General features: G+C 41.1%; 1 protein-coding gene across 1 annotated transcript in view; it reads right to left on the bottom strand.

The window, feature by feature from the left end:
* RASGRF2 (Ras protein specific guanine nucleotide releasing factor 2) overlaps positions 1–16,261 on the bottom strand; it is a 227,353-nt gene that overhangs the window by 82,033 nt on the left and 129,059 nt on the right. Inside the window, exons 14-18 of the mRNA XM_019652583.1 lie at positions 11,844–12,092; positions 10,831–11,219; positions 3,418–3,543; positions 780–869; positions 156–194 (exon numbers count right to left, since the gene is read on the bottom strand). Coding sequence (XP_019508128.1) covers positions 156–194; positions 780–869; positions 3,418–3,543; positions 10,831–11,219; positions 11,844–12,092 — 893 coding nt within the window. The remainder of the gene's footprint in view (positions 1–155; positions 195–779; positions 870–3,417; positions 3,544–10,830; positions 11,220–11,843; positions 12,093–16,261) is intronic.

The raw sequence follows: 16,261 nt of genomic DNA, 5'->3' as shown, positions 1-16,261 counted from the left end.
GGGTTAGCTCAGGTGAAGACATTCACAGCAACAAGGCTGTTTAAACCACATACAGGTTTATTTTAACACGATGTCCTCCTTGCACATGACAGAAGAGGATAGAGACAATATGCTTTTCATCTACTAAAATACTGTGCATTTAAGAACTTCTTTACCCTGAAATGAAGAGCAGCTCGGAAAGCATCGTGGAGGTCCTGGAAATAAATTATGAGTCAGCTAAAGCAATCGTTCCCACCTCCCTCTCCCTTTCACAAGCCTTCCCTCCCACCTTGCATATGCTTTTAGCATTATACTCAATTAAAAGGGAAATGCATGTTCACAGTAACATAGCTAAAAAGGTTATAGAACTCCCTAAAACACCACGGGAGAAACAACACATCCTTCTCTGATACAAAAAATCCTCAAAAGTGTCACCCCCAGACCACCTGTGTGAGACTCACCTCAAGGTGCTTATTTAAATGACAGTTTTACCCCAGACATGCTGACTTAGAGTGAAAGCTTGGAATCTGTATTCTTTTTTTATTTTTCAATTATAGTTGACAAGACAATATTATATTAGCTTCAGCTGTACGACATAGTATTTAGACATTTTATATACCTTACGAAGGGATCACCCCAATAAGTCTAGTAACCATCTGGCATCATGCACAGTTATTCCAATAAGGGAATCTGCATTCTTAATACGCTGCTCAGTGTATATCATGACACTGGCAGGCAAGGGCCACTGTTTAAATTGTAAGTTGCCATGTGTCTGTATTTAGCTGCTGTCCCCTACTCACCTGGTGGACTCCCATGTCCTGCTGCAGCTGTGGCAATTGCAAAAGCGGAAGCAGGCGAAACAGAGCAGTGGGAGCTGTCGGCCGTCTGTCCTGGTTATTTAGAAAGGACAGAAATGGCATGGTGAGGCAGATGGATAATACTTTGCAATGAAAATTCTCATATTTATTCCTGCACTGGATGACGGGTTGGGCCAACTGCTCTGTATTTTTCTCGTTACTAGGCAAATAACAAAATTCTATATCAGTAAGTCCACTCTAGATATACACCCAAGAAAAATGAAAACATATAGCCACACAAAAACTTATACATGGCTATCCAGAGCAGCATTATTCATAACTTCAAATAGGAGAAACAGTCAAATGTGGCATACCCATACAGGGACTATTAGTTAGCCACAAAAAGGAATGAAATAGATATGCACGACAACATGAATGAAACTTGAAAACACATGCTAAGTGAAAGTTACAAAAAGTCACATATTGTATGATTCCATTTATATTAAATGTGCAGAATAGGCAAATCCATAGAGACAGAAAATAGATTAGTGGTTGCCAGCAGCCAGGGAGAAAAAAAACTAGGGACTGAATAATGGGTACAGAGTTTCTTTTGAGGGGAACATGAAAATGTTCTAAAATAAAATAGTGGTTATGGCTGTCCAACCTTGTAAATATATTAAAAACCACTGAACTGTATACTTTAAAAGTGTGAACTTGATATGTAAATTGTATCTCAACATGAAAAATAATTTTAAAAAAAATTTCTACTTCATGTTACCAATCGAATTTTTCTATCAAAACACTTTTAAAAGTGGGACTGCATTCTAAAATAAAATTTTTAGAAAATGTGCTCAGTGCCTTTTTGCAGTCCCTCTCACGCTTCAGATAGTTTACACACAGCATTTGATATTCTTGATGCTAATTTCACTGTTTTTCCTCACTCAGGTTTTTAGTGAAAAGAGTTCACTGTGATTGTGACCTGAAGGGGTTTTATTAGTTTGCCCCTAAGTTATATAGTTATACTTAAATAAATACAAAGGGAAGCAAAGAGCTGGTTAATGTGCCCATGCCTGAAAGCACAGAACAGCTCTACCCTCTCCTCAGCAAGAGCCTTAAAACATTTGTGGAACAAGGTGGCAAGTAGACAGATGAACACGCGAAATTTCAGCTACACAGTGAGAAAATGTGTGACAGTGCCCCCATTTGAGTTTTCCATATTATCACAGACTTCAGCTTCCTTCCCATGTTCCTATGTTTCTATGATTTAGTCATATCAGGGAAGAAACAAAAGACTTAGTTAACCCACAAACAGGATGAGGATTTCCAAAAAATGCTTATATAAATTAAGAAGTTTGCATGTGAATATAAATATATGAAAAGAGACTATAAAACAAAGCCCTAATAATAGTAACCATGTGAATAGCATTTAACTCTTGCCTTGGCAGAGTTTTGCTTTCATGGGCTTTGGCCCCAAACTCTTCCAAGTTACGATGAATTCAAGGGGGTCTGTCCTGTGGGCAATGATCAGGGAAGTGACAAGTTTCTAAGAATAGTAAAGATATTTGGCTAAGAACACAGTAATTTTATGACAAGCCAGGAAAGTCTAGTTTGTCACTTTTATATATCAGAACCACCCAAATGTCAGGTTGACATATGCATAATAGACCAGGAACCTAAAATCAGTCCATTTCCCAAGGGTTAACATCCATCAGGGTAAATCTGACAAGAGCCTGACCTAGGCTGGCTGATCTTGGAGCTGATGGCAATGACAACAGCTTCTACAACATGGCTAAGGCTACAAACAAAATGAGTATCCAGAGCCAAGCATTCTATCTTTTGCTAAACTGCACTACTTGAAGCTCAAGTAATAAAGCCAAAAAAATGTCTTTACATTTTACTTCAGTTACTTGGGGCGAATCTGGTTTCATAATTGTACACTTTTCTCTTCCAACTTGAAATAATTGGCCTTAGGAGAAAAAAAGGAAACATTTCAAAAACAACTGTTATTTGGATATATTTATTTGAGCAATGGGAAAATGGGGTTATAAAAGATTTCTGTTGTTTGTTCCGACGGTTTTTCCTCCAATTAGAGGACACTTGGTATATGTCCCAAAACAAATTATGGGGTAATACTTTATAGTTTTCATAACTATAGCCAATATACCAGTTTCTGCCACTAGCAATAATAAAGGTTGGGGTCCCATGCAACTGGACCATATTTTACATGAAATAGTGTTCTTAATAAAGTTACTCCAAAATTGCGGTGTCCCAGATGAACCTATTTAACACAGGCTACACTGGAATTCATGGTAAAGGAACAGTCTGGCAGCATTCTGGTAAAACAAGCACTGAGATTCTTCAACTGGCAACCAACTAGCACAGGTCTCCTGATTCCTATCACTCCACACAAAGTGCAATGTAATAATGGGGTCAAATAAAGATTGGTGATACTAATGGCATATCCTCTAATCACTTATTTTTCTACTCCTTGGTGCTATAGCAACATTATTTGCTTCGCACTCATGTTCATAAATGAGACTAAAAAATACTTCAGGAGTGAAACAGTAAGGCAAACAAAAGATTCCAAAGCTAGAACTCATCTTTTATGTTCATATTTCTGAGTCCCTTTCTGAGCTCTCACCTCCAGGCTGGCGATAGCGGAGGTGCCGAGGAGTTGAGGGTGACCTGCAAGGCGAAAGTTCTGTGGCGTCCGCTGCTGGGGAGCTTTCCACTCCTGCTCGGTCCACTGGCGTAGACTCTAGGACTGCTGTTTTAAAACATCATGAATTTTAACAACCAGGCCATGAATTCAACAACTTCTTGTCAGTATCATGCATGGAAACACAAAAGCTCATTATGGATAATAAGCACCTCATATTAGTCTACATTGTTAAAGGGCTTTAATGTGAAATTGAGTCATTCCTCCTGACAGAATGCTAATGACACTAACCCTAAATGTGGATCTTCTCAACCCCTGTCTTGCTGACCCTGCGGGAGCCTGGCTGACTCTCTGCAGCCCCACTTGCCCAACAGAGCAGCAGATGCTAAAAACAACAGGGGATATGGAGCCCAGCCTCCTGCCTTCCAGAAATGTTTCTGCCTTCTTGGAGTGGGGAAGGAGGGACTTTTCTCGAGTGTAAACCAGACTGGGATCAAAATGGAACTTCACTCTTTCTTTGCTTAGGCACCTCCTTAAGCCAACTGAAGTTTGAATCTCTACCAATGTGGCCCCTCCACCCATCCAAGAAGGTTTGGGACTTCTAAAGATCTAGAGCTGCACTGTCAAAATGATAGCAGTAGCCAAATATGATTATGTTCATTTAAATTAAAATTCACTAAAGTTAAACTAATATTTCAGGTCCTCACTTGCACTAGCCACATTTCAAGCCTCAGTAGCCACATGTGGCTAGGGGCTATACCTTTGGACAGCATAGATATAGAACATTCCCATCCTCCCAGAAAGTTCCGTTGGAAAGCCCTGACCTAGAGCTGCAGGTCGGCAGAAGGCAATTCACAATGAATAGTTGGGAGGTTTAAAGATCATTTGAGCCTCTTCACTGCAGCTAACATCCCATAATAAAAGCATCATCCCTAGCATGATAAAAAACACATCATGCTAGGGTCACACTTAGGCTATTATTGATGTTTCCATACCCTGACTGCTGGCTTATGAACTGGGTAAAACTACAACTTTGTGTGTGTTCTTTCAAGAAAAAACACTACAAATATTTCATAGATTCCCAGTGATTCCTCCATTTCTTTTTCCTTGGGTTTTTCATTCACCAATGAGATCAGTGTCACCTCCACTAATTTCACCCTGTCAGCAGAACCACTCTCAACTCAACTCCCTTTGCCATACTTTTCAAGATTTCACTCCATAAATTTTCAAAATCCCGAATGACAGTATATAAAGCCATTTCTACAGTTGCATGTGATGTATTCCCTTAGAAATATGGCCATAATTTTGCCTTTTTGAAACACAGAAATGCCAGGGAAGGGAAATGGTTTGAATCTTTCCTTGAATGACATAATTATGGTAAAGCTGGCAATGAGGCAGGATGCAGACAAAAAAGAATCAGTGCTTAGCTGTTAGTTTTATTATTTTCTAAATAACTCCCTTAAAATTCAGTAATGGAAGTCATCTGCTCTGCAAGAACAAGCAGAATATCAAATACGCATCCTTGGTCTGATCCAACCATTCATTCTTCTGAGACAAAGGAGAAAATCATTTAGTCAGCGATTACACTGAGCCCATAAAACTTCCCAGTGAGAGAGCTGGACAGGCCCCGAATGTCCACTGAAAGAACAGGAAAGCTAAGAATAACATGGCCAGCAAATAGGCACCTATAAAGAGAGGAGACCATGCCAGCACGGTTGGGGGAAAAGCATTTCCTTCTGGTTTGTTCGCTTTTAATCAAGATCCATGCAAAACATCTTTGCCTGTAGGATGAGTGGGCAGATGTGGGCTCAAAACAAATGTTAAAATTGGGAGCACTTTCAGCCCACAGGCAGGCAATTTTCAAACTAGGAACACAGAAACAGACACTAGTGATGTGGGCTGTGCAGCAATGCTTGGGGTAGGTGGCACAGCCAAGGCCGAAGTGAACACTGATTGAGTAAGGGGCCCAAATACAGTGAGCTGCCCTCCCTGGAATGCTGCTTTCTTGCCTGCTACTGGTTTGATCTTTATTGAGAATCCACCATTGGGTGGAGTCTGGTTGTGAGTTGGGTTGATATTTGTGCTTTTTAGAAGAATGCAGGGTATAAGAAGGTGGGACTGCCTGATTGCAAGAAAGGGGGACACTAATGAATGTTGGATGAGCCTGGAACAGATCTAGGGACTAGATTGGGAGAAAAATAAATTGCATTATTTTCTCCCTCATAAGTTCATAGTCTTGCTCATTTTTGAGGGATAGTTCCTGTTTCTCTTCTTTCCCTTCACGTCATCTGAAGTTCTCTTGCCAGGAAATATTGCAAGGCCAGCATTAGAACTACAATGACAATAAAAGTGGACAAGGGTTACTAGCATTTTTCAAAGAACGTACCCTGAGACTGTCTAGCTGGACAGCAGGGCGAGAGACCCCTAGCCTTGGTATGGGCCTGACGGGCAAAGCTGGTATTATGTAATGAGGCTGTGTGGAGTTGTTCCCTGACGTGAAAAGCAGAAAATGTACAAACTGTTGGCACAGGATCCTTATTCAAGTTTACCAACTGTTTTAAGTGTTAACATTATGCAAAGCACACGCAAACATCTTTCAAATTAAAGACAGATCAGTGTCTCCCTTTTCTTCGCCAATTTGAATATTCAAGAGTAGTAGACCGCCGAGTTAACACAGCAGCACTCTTGAAGTCTACAAACATGCACACACGCACACGCACGTGGACACGTATATGGACGGACACACACACACACACACACACACACACACACACACACACACACTGAACTTGTCAGACTGATGCTGAAGCAAAGTGTTTCATCCCCGACTTTCCTAAGACTACGCATGACCAAACTTGCCCACATACCGATGCAAAATAAAAGAAAAACTAAGTCTAGATTCCTTTGTTTCAGCTCTTCAGAAAAATGTTAAAGAGCTCCCTCGTTCCCAGTATTAATTCTAAGCTTTCTATTCCCAGAATTTCCTTGACAAGGATCCACAGATAAACTGTTCTCAAGTCTTAGTAGCAACAAAAGATGTGCCTGTACATCTCTCTTAGGTTTCAAGAAGAATCATGGAATTGATTACATTCAGAACCAAAACTGGAGCAACTCTGGGAACTGCAGAGGACCACAGAGTGTTCATTTGTTCACTAACCATATCCTTAGCCTCTCACAATTTTTTTCATTGCCTGATTTCCTTATCTATTTTATTTTCAATCCTGTTGTACCATGTGTCTGTTTCAACAACCACCTTAAATATTTTTAAGAACTAGATGGAAAGTAAATACAATAAAAAGTAGTCAGAAGAGAGCTGCAGGAAGGGAAAAGAAATAAAGATACAAAGAGTGGCCAAGAACAAAGTGCTTCATGGAAGGACTGAGGGGACAGTCGTAGTAAAAATGAGAAACAGAGGGTGGGGCACATTAGTGAGTTGGTGTGACTAAGAAACACAGAGGGCAGAGGCGCTGACATCTCTCAAATGGAGACTTGCTCTAATGTGCTTCATTAAATACCAGGCGCCCCTGCCGGACACAATCCTGGAACTTCCCCATCACCCCGAGTGAGAGGAGCTCTGCACTTAGCCATGACCTGGAACAGCAAAATGACATTTTTAACTCATGAACCATGTGGATAAATGAACTCTTGAAAATCTAATCGCAAATCATTTGTTTGGGGGGAATCCAGTGAAAAACAGAGGCATTAAACCCTGAATTTGAGCTACTTCTCTAATGTGAGAGAGAACCTTGTGTTTTTGCCACACCATTATTCATGGGCTCTCTCCATCTAAAGCCTCTATTCATAAATTATTGATGTTGCCACATGACAAGCTCTCCAGTCGCTGCTAGCTATGTCCACAATGATCCCACCTCTGTCCGGCTGCTGCACTGACAAATCTTTGTGGCCTTTGTCAGGGTCCTTCCCTCAGAGTTTAATCCAGTTCTTTCTCATTTATCTTGGTCTCCCCAAGTCTAATTTGCTCCAGGGAAAAACCTCCTGATTCCTACCAGTGACCACACCTCCATCCTAGATGGCCGCCCAAATAGGCTCTATGGCATGGCATTGGGCTATCACTATACACATACTCTGGGCTTAGGCTCTGAAGACCAGAACTAGGGAACTTGGTGACCAACATGAAACAATCTGTGTGTAACAAATTAAGTGGAAAAGTTCATTATGGTGGGCAATGGGCAGCTTGATAAAGGACCTCTAGAACTATGACATGTATTTAGGCTACGATGCAGAAAGAGATTTTTCTTTTGCTTCTCTGTTAAAGAAAATAATAATAATAATAATAATAATAATAATAATAATAATATCCATACTACAAGACTTAGCCAAAGTAAAATGAAATCCCTGTGAAATTACAAAAAGGAAGAAAGATTCTCACCACACACCCATTAGGATGGCCTCTATCAAAAGAACAGAACATAGTAAGTGTTGACAAGGAAGCAGAGAAGCTGGAAACCTGTGTACCATTGGTGGGAATATAAAATGGGGCAGCCACTATGGAAAACAGTATAGAGGTGTCTTAAAAAATTAAAAATGGAATGATCATATGACCCAGCAATCTCACTTCTGGGTATTTAATCTAAAAGAATTGAAAGCAGGATCTCAAAGAGGTAGTTGCACTCCCCTATTCATTGCAGCATTACTCACAATAGCCAAGTGATGGGAGCAATCCAATGTCTGTCAGAGGATGAATGGGTAAAAAAAATATGGAATGTACGTATATAATGGAATATTGTATATTCCAGCTTTAAAATAGAGGGAAATCCTGGCACATGCTACAACATGGATAAACCTTGAGACATTATGCTAAGTGAAATAAGCCAGCCACAAAAAGACAGTCTGTGATTTCATTTAGATGAGGTATCTAAAGTAGTAAAACTCTGGAAACAGAAAGCAGATGGTGGTTGCCAGGAGCTGGGGGGAGAGAGAAGTGGGGAGCTGTTCAATGGGTACACAGTTTCAATTCTGCAAGATGCAAAAGTGCTGGAGATTGGCTGCACAACAATGTGAATATACTTAACACTACTGAAGTGTACACTTAAAAATGGTTAAGAGAGTAAAAAAGGAGGCGGAGGAGTAGTAAGAGAAAGAGGAAGAGGAAGTGGAGGAGGCGGGGAAAAAAAAAGATTCTATAGGAGAGTTTTAAAAAGTTTCCTCGATGCTAGAAAGCCCTAGGAAGGCTAGTGAGAGGGTCTGCGCTGCAGGGCTGCACATGGCATCAAAACCGGACAAAAGCTGTCCCTTCAGGAGCAACGATGCCTCCTGCTCTCAGAAATGGCTTTCACCACTGGGGTTAACACGAGCCCTTTGCTCATAGGTTCACCCATCTCCAACCTACTTATCCATTTCGTCAATGACACGTCCTGATTTTGCCCAAGCAGCTGTGACCTCCCGTGCTTTTCACCCTCCATCGCACTCTGTCTATGCCTCTTGTGCCACCTGCCTTTATAGTTATGTGGCGTCTCTCTTCTCCACATAACTGGAGTATAAGCGGCCAGGGTGCCATCTTATGTACCATCATAGAACCTGTAGCAGAGCAACCCTCGCAGAGAAGAAGGTCACGCAATGACTCTTGAACAGACCTTGACAGTATTGTCATTCCAGCTGCATGGGCAGTCAAACCAAAGCCTCAGCCATGAATGTCTCACACTAACATGCTTCTCCCTAAAGCTCTCCTAGCTCAAAATGACACGAGAATCCAGACTTAGCCCCACATTTGTCCTCTCCTATTTACTGCAATCCAATAAAGGAGGGCAGAGAACCCCCCACATTCTGGGGAACTCCCGTCCTTCCCAGGGCACCATGCCCCAGAGCGGAGGTCTGAGATAAGCGTCCCTACATCATTCTGTCTGTGGAGGTGCCCAAGCACTGGCCCTGGATCGAACCCTGGATGTACTTGTCAGCTTCTGCACCGCCTCATTATTCCCTAGAAGGACCCATCATGATGCCTGCTGAGGCTTGTTGTTCTAATGACTTATTAATTATCTCCCTCCATTCCTCTTCTTTAGTTGCTAACCTGTCAATTTAAAGAATTTCTTGTCTAAAAGGGTGCTACTTTTGATGATGACAACTACTCCAGTTAAAATTCCATTAAGTATTTCACTCAGGAAGCTTATTTAAATGATCTGAGCTAGAAAGTACACAGAAGCTTCAAGCAGGGAGAAAAACAGGGGCCTGTCATCGGGGTGATCCTCCTTGAAAATCAGACGCTTTGTCTGATTAATTGCCCAATATTTATTTTGTTATCGGAAAGTAAATCAGTTGTTATATAGAAAAAAATAAGTTGTTCGCTAATTTGTCTGTAAAAGCTTTTTTTGTTTTCATCACCGAAACACTGGATTCTGAAGCAACAAGGTCATTTCCTGCACCCCCTACATTGTGCCGAGCTGAGGAAGGTCAGATGAGTTGTTACAGGGCCCTTGATTAGCTCACAGAGTGTTTTGTTTGATTCATTCACTTAACAAAAATTTACTACCTGCCAGGCACTGGCCAAGGCTCTGAGGGTACAGAGGTAAACACGGTATTATAGACAAGACTGCTGACCTCATGGAGCGTATATGGGGAAAGGCTGACCAGGCAGAAGAAAGAACAAGTGCAAAAGCCCTGAGGCAGAAATGACTGAGGTGTTTCTGAGACGCAAAAAGGAAACTGATGCGGCTACAGCCTCGTAGCTGTGGGAGCACGGCAGGAGCAGGAGTTGGAAAGGGAGATGGCATCCAAGTCTCGTGGGTCTGAAGGACTTGGCAGGGAGAATTTACTTTAAGTGTGACGGGAAGTCATTAAAGAATTTAATCAGGAAACCAAGTATTCTAATGTACCCTTTTAAAAACCATTCTGGCTGTCATGACAATAAACAGTGTCTCAGGTTTTATTTTCCTCCCTGTGTCTCTCTTGTAATATGGAGTGAGTGTTGCCTTGGTAACTAAACTGAAGAAGCCATGTTAATGCTTAAAGGCTAGTCATCCTTAGCAGGGGAGGTTAGGAGGAGTACAGGTGCTTAAAGCAGACACTGGAGGAGGAGGCGGCTGCTCTGAGGCCCAAGCTTAGAGATGAGGGTGCCCACAACCTGCCTCCACGTAGAGGATCATGCTAGGCTTATTACCCAACCAGCCTTAATCAAATTCCATGAAGAACCTTCCAGTAGTAGCATTCAGACAATGTTATTAGCCTTTACTATAGGTGACGTGACGACAGCTAACCTTGCTCTCCTTTCCACAAAAACTAGAGAGAACTACAGGAATTTTTCCTTCTAACTAGCCTTTGTATTCACTCTACTTTCTAAGCAGAAGTGGGAAAGTTGTCAAGACAGGGAGCTAGGGTTCCGGAGGGAAGGGCAGGGAAGCAGGTAGCCAGCAAGCACAGGGTGAGGCAGCTGGATAATACCTCTTTGAATACTTCGTTTTAGCTTGTTACACAGATCCACGCGGGGGTTATCTAAATGCTCTTCTACAGATCCCAGGCTTTGTTCTGGAGAAGAAAGGCTTCTGCTAAGATCCAACGGTACTTTACCAGTGTGTGGCGGCGGGGACGCAGCGGGGCTATGGGTTGTGGTAGGACTGCTGGAGGCCGGGGAGGTGCTCAGGTCCAGTGCTCCTATCCTTGAGTTCAAAGGAGAAGTCAAGGACAGCTTTCTGGCCCTCACTGGGGAGGACGTCCTGGACACAGCCAGCGGTGGCGGGGAGGAGAATTTGCGACACAGGCGTGGGGATTTGCCATCCGCCAAATGTTCACCTTTGTTGTTCTGGCTCGTGGCAAAAAACAATTCCAATGACCTAAAAATCAGAGCAAAAGCTATGAACAGATCGTAGCCAAGTGAAAATGGTTCCCCTGATGCCATTCGAGAACATGCCCCCTACATTAAAAGGCCACAATAGCATCGCATTTCTCTCTTGCTAGATCTTCTTCATTTCCATGCTACCTGTATTCCACGCACTTGCCAAAGGAACACGGACACATTTTAAGCCATGTCTAATCCCTTGCTACGAAACTGTGCTCCAAAGACCCGTAGCATTGGCATCTCTGGGCAGCTTATGAGAGATGCAGGAATCTGGCTCCACTCCAGACTTACTGAATCAGAGCCTGCAATTTAACAAGATCCCCAGGTGATTCTTATGCATATTGAAGTTTGAAAAGCACAACTGTAAAAAAATAAAATAGGAAAGTCTAAAACAATAGAGTTAGCATCCAAATAATCACAGAGCAAGTAAAGGCCACCTGGGGACTTCCGGGTTCTCAACTTCTTCCCTCAGGAACTATCTGTGACCTCTCCTCACCCCTTCTCTTGGTGGGGCATGGGACGTTCAAAGGCAAGGCGATACCCTCAGAGCTGCTCATCTGTGGGGAAACCCAGGGACCAGACAGGCCACACTTCCATGGCGGGCAAGTCCTGGGCCTACCTGACGGGGATGGAGGTAAAAGGCCTCTTGTATACGTCGGAAAGTTTCGCCAGCACCACCGCTGCTGTTGTGAAAATACGGTAGGTGTGCAGAAAGGTGTTGAGGAAATCGATACTAAGAAACCTCAAGTCTGTCAGCCGCTCCAAGAGGCGCTCCACGCTGGCATAACGGATCTGGGGCACTTTGCAGGAGTTGAGTGTTTTACTGAAGCAAATGTCAGTGTCATCTTTATGAAGACGGGTATCAGACCTACACACAAAGCAGCAACATGAGGACAAAACCAGCTTTCTCTGGGTCACTGAATATTTCAGTATTGGTAAACACACACACACTCTTGGGAAGGCTTCCCACGGCATTTGATAAAAGATGGTGATACAACATATTACATACAACAAGCAGGGCTATAGAAATATCAAATATGCAGTTATAATTTAGGAAGGTCAAAATTAATTGTGAAGAAGGTAATAATAATTCATTTCACCCTGTGGATTCCTTCTGTAGGGGAGGAAAAACAATTTTCCCTCAACCCTTCAGAGCTCTTGGCTGAGACCTCTGTAATAAAAGATAGATTAGCAAGAGAAAAACAAACAGAAGTTTATTAACATGGTACTTCATGGATACATGGGAGATACCCAGGGAGAAATAAGTAACTCCTTCAGATGGCTTAGAATTCAAGATTAAATACCATCTTAACAGGGAAAGGGGAGGGAGATATAGGCCTCTTAGGGGAGAGTAAATAATTTTTTAGAAAAGATAAATGGTCCTTAGAAGAATAGATGGGAGTTAAAATAGATCGTTTGTGACCATTTGGATGTGGTGTTGACTTCTAGCCTCCTCTCCTGCGATAAGGGTCACTCTTCCCTGGTTGATGATAGTCCTCAGGATGCGATTATGACAACTGAGTTCTTTTTGGAGGGTCTGTCTTTAGGCGGATAAGGGGATTTTAGAGAAAGCCTCTCCCTACATTTGCTGTTTTTCAAGTTCCTACAGCTCAAAATAATATGCCAAAGTGGCATATTTTGGGGTGGCATATTCTGCTACCCTTCACTTCTCTCTCTTGTTCAATCATGTTTTATTAGGAAGAGAGACCAAAAGCCCAATTTAGGAGGGGCTTAGTTTATGGGGTTTTTTTAGTGGCAATATAATTTAATTTTTAATATGCAAATTAATAGAAAGAGTAACTTAATAAGCATTAAATTTTACCAAATTTCCAAGTGCCAGACTCAAGCTTTGCTTCCCTTGCTTATGCTCTTAAATCAAAATATTAAAAATGCCCTTAAAAAGTAATGGGTGATGTTCTCCCATACAAAGGGGTGAGGGAAGGGGGACACACAGATATCACTGCTATATCTGCGGTTACTTCTTTTTCTCACTTCTAATTTTGTGCATTTGTGCTTTCCCCTTTTTTCTTGACTATGCTAACTCATAGATTATATTATTAGGTATTTTTCCCTCTAGAACTGGCTCTTTATCAATTCCGTGGTTTTTCTATAAATTAACTTATTAATGTCTGTTCTTATCTTATTTCCTTCCTGCACTTTCCTATAGTTGATTATTTTTCTAACATCTTGAATGGAATGTTTAATTCATTTCATTCTTCCTGGCTTATTAATACATTTAAGGCTATCCATTTTATGAGTCCAGTTGAATCCACAAGTTGTGTAAAATGCTTTGTTTTCATTATGTTTTCAATATTCTGCAGCATGAAAAATGTCTTCATTTTTTAAAAAAGTAAAATGGGTAGAGGGGATCAATTGTACGGCGATGAACGGTAACTAGGCTTATGGTGCTGATCACTTTGTAGTGTATACAAATATCAAATTATAATGTACACCTGAAACTAATCTAGTGCTACATACCAATTTTACTTCAATTAAAAAAAATAGTAATGGGTAAGATATAGGTCGTGAACCCTTCTAGAGAGTCTCGTGAACAGTACCCACCACTGGCCATGCTCTGTTATTTTCTCATTCTGTAAAACCTCCCATCTGGCTGCTCCTCAACCTGACCAATGCAGTGGAAGCCAGAGCTGCCTCTCCAGGAGGACAAGCAAAAGCAAACTAAGAGGATGATTCACACAGCAGCCCGCACGATCCTTCACCCTGTTCAGAGCCCTAGGCCAGTGGTGAGCATTTCTTAAAAGGGCAAAAAGGCAGAGGGAGAGGCAAAGTTTTTGTAAGAGGAAAAGCTTGGAAGCAGAGGCTGAATCCAAGTGGGGCTGAAAGAAACGCACACCTTCCCTTGGACTGCACAGAGCCTGCACAGTCCCTCCTGAGATTCCTCATTCCCCTTCACTGCAGCGTCTCAGAAAACACGATCAATGAAGTCCTGGATTTCACCACTTGATGAAAGAATATGCTTCTGGGCCACTGATGTTCAGAGAGGCAACTGCTTGCTAAGAATCAGCTGGCTTATTGTGAGTGCCCATGATTATCCCTTTCAGCACTTCGAGGGGGATTTAAATTATTTATTTTCTTTTGGATAAAAAGGAATCAATAACTTTCTTAGCTTGCTCTTGGAAACTTCCCACCCCAAAGCATGCTTCGTGGAGGCAGAGGTATTTCATTTGTGGGCCTGAAAGGGCATTTTTAAATCAGCCGCTAACCCCTGCCAAGGAATTGACTGAGGGTGGCCTGCTAATTTAAGTCACATTTTCTGATCTTGAAAATACACAAGTGCATCTTTTGAGATTCTTGAAAACAGCGTGGCCCTTTTTTCCACTCACTAGGTGACCCTCAACCAACTTTACTTCTCTGGGTCTTAACTTTCTCGTTTGTAAAAAGACCTTAAAAACTTTCACAAATCAATATCAGTCTGTCTGGAAGATGGCTGACCAAGGTAATCACTTTTCTTCCCATCATTTCCCACCAAAAATCTCTATTTTCTAAAAAAGTTGAGATTAATTATTATTAAAAGAAATCAAGTCTTAACCTATATACATAAAATGTAAAACACCACTTCAAGGGATATTTTCACCTAATGAATATCATGACTTTGCAATCTAATCACAGTTTGAGATTTGCATCTGTTGACTATAATTAATCGAAACAATAGGAGGGAAAAATATGTTGTAGCCAACATGAAATTAAAATAAAACTAATTACACCAGTGTCCTTCAAAATTGTGATTACATTTTCATTTTAAGTAAAGAAAAAAATTTAATATTATGAAATTATTTAATTTTCTTTTATTACACTGAACAAGATCTTACTTTATTTCCTAAGGGACTCTCAAGAAAGATATAATGTGTTACTTAATCCTCTTATGGTAACAACTCCTGTTTGGTAAACACTTTAAGAAGCAATCTTGAGACATGAAACCCATATTACCTATTATAATTAGTAAGGTTTAAAAGTGAGTGCCTGTAAAGTGATGCCACAATTAAGATAGGATAACTTTTTTTTAACTTTCCAAAATGTCTTTTTTTTCCCCCCTCTCATGATATGTAGTCAGAGAGATGCACAGGGAGGCAAGGATACAGAATTTAGGGTAGAATCGGGCCATGGAGGAGACTATCAGAAGGAACAGAGATTGCAAAATTGTCCACTTTTCTTTGTTTAAGAAGAACCAGGCTCAATGAGGCAGAAAAAAATAGAAGAAATATATAAAATACAGAGGGTGCCAAAAAAAGATATACACATTATAAGAAAGGAAAAAACTGTGTTAAAATTACACTGATGGTAACCACTTTGAGCACCTCTTATAATTGCAGAAGTCAAACATGACTTGTCTTCATCTTTTGTTATCAGTATATATTGAGCATTACAATTTTAATACAGCTTTTTCCTTTCTTAAAATGTGTATCCATTGTTTTGGCACCCTCTGTATATGAAACTCTGCCTTGGGAATACATATAGTAGAGTATAGATGGGCATCAAAACATGTGATTCTAATGTGTGACTCTGACAGCCTGAGGTACAGGTTTCTGTCTTGACAGGAGAATGTTTCCTACTCATTCAAGTGTCACCTCTGTATACCCCAAAGCGGGAAAGTCTTGGTCTACATGGGATTGAGATTGGACATTAACACTGGTTGAACTGCCATAATGAGGAACAAAAGATAGTACATTCGGGCACCAGCCATAACTGGTCACGCACAATATTAAAGTTTTTATCCATATTAATTCTTGAAGTCAAGAAAATGTATGTACAGTCATCCTCCGGTATGCATGGGAGATTGGTTCCAGGACCCCTGTGGATGCCAAAAGCTGAGGATGCTCAAGTCCCTTATATAAAATGGCATAGTATTTTCATATAACCTACATGCATCCTTCCGTATATTTTAAGTCATCTCTAGATTACTTAGAATACCTAATACAACATAATGCTATGTAAATAGTTGTTATACTATATTGTTTAGGGAATAATATCAAGAAAAAAAAAGTCTGTACTTGTTCAGTGCAGTCACAACCATCATAG

This window comes from Hipposideros armiger, unplaced genomic scaffold (assembly GCF_001890085.2).
Source record: "Hipposideros armiger isolate ML-2016 unplaced genomic scaffold, ASM189008v1 scaffold_182, whole genome shotgun sequence".
Lineage (NCBI taxonomy): Eukaryota > Metazoa > Chordata > Mammalia > Chiroptera > Hipposideridae > Hipposideros > Hipposideros armiger.
This window is presented reverse-complemented; position numbering and strand designations above follow the sequence as displayed.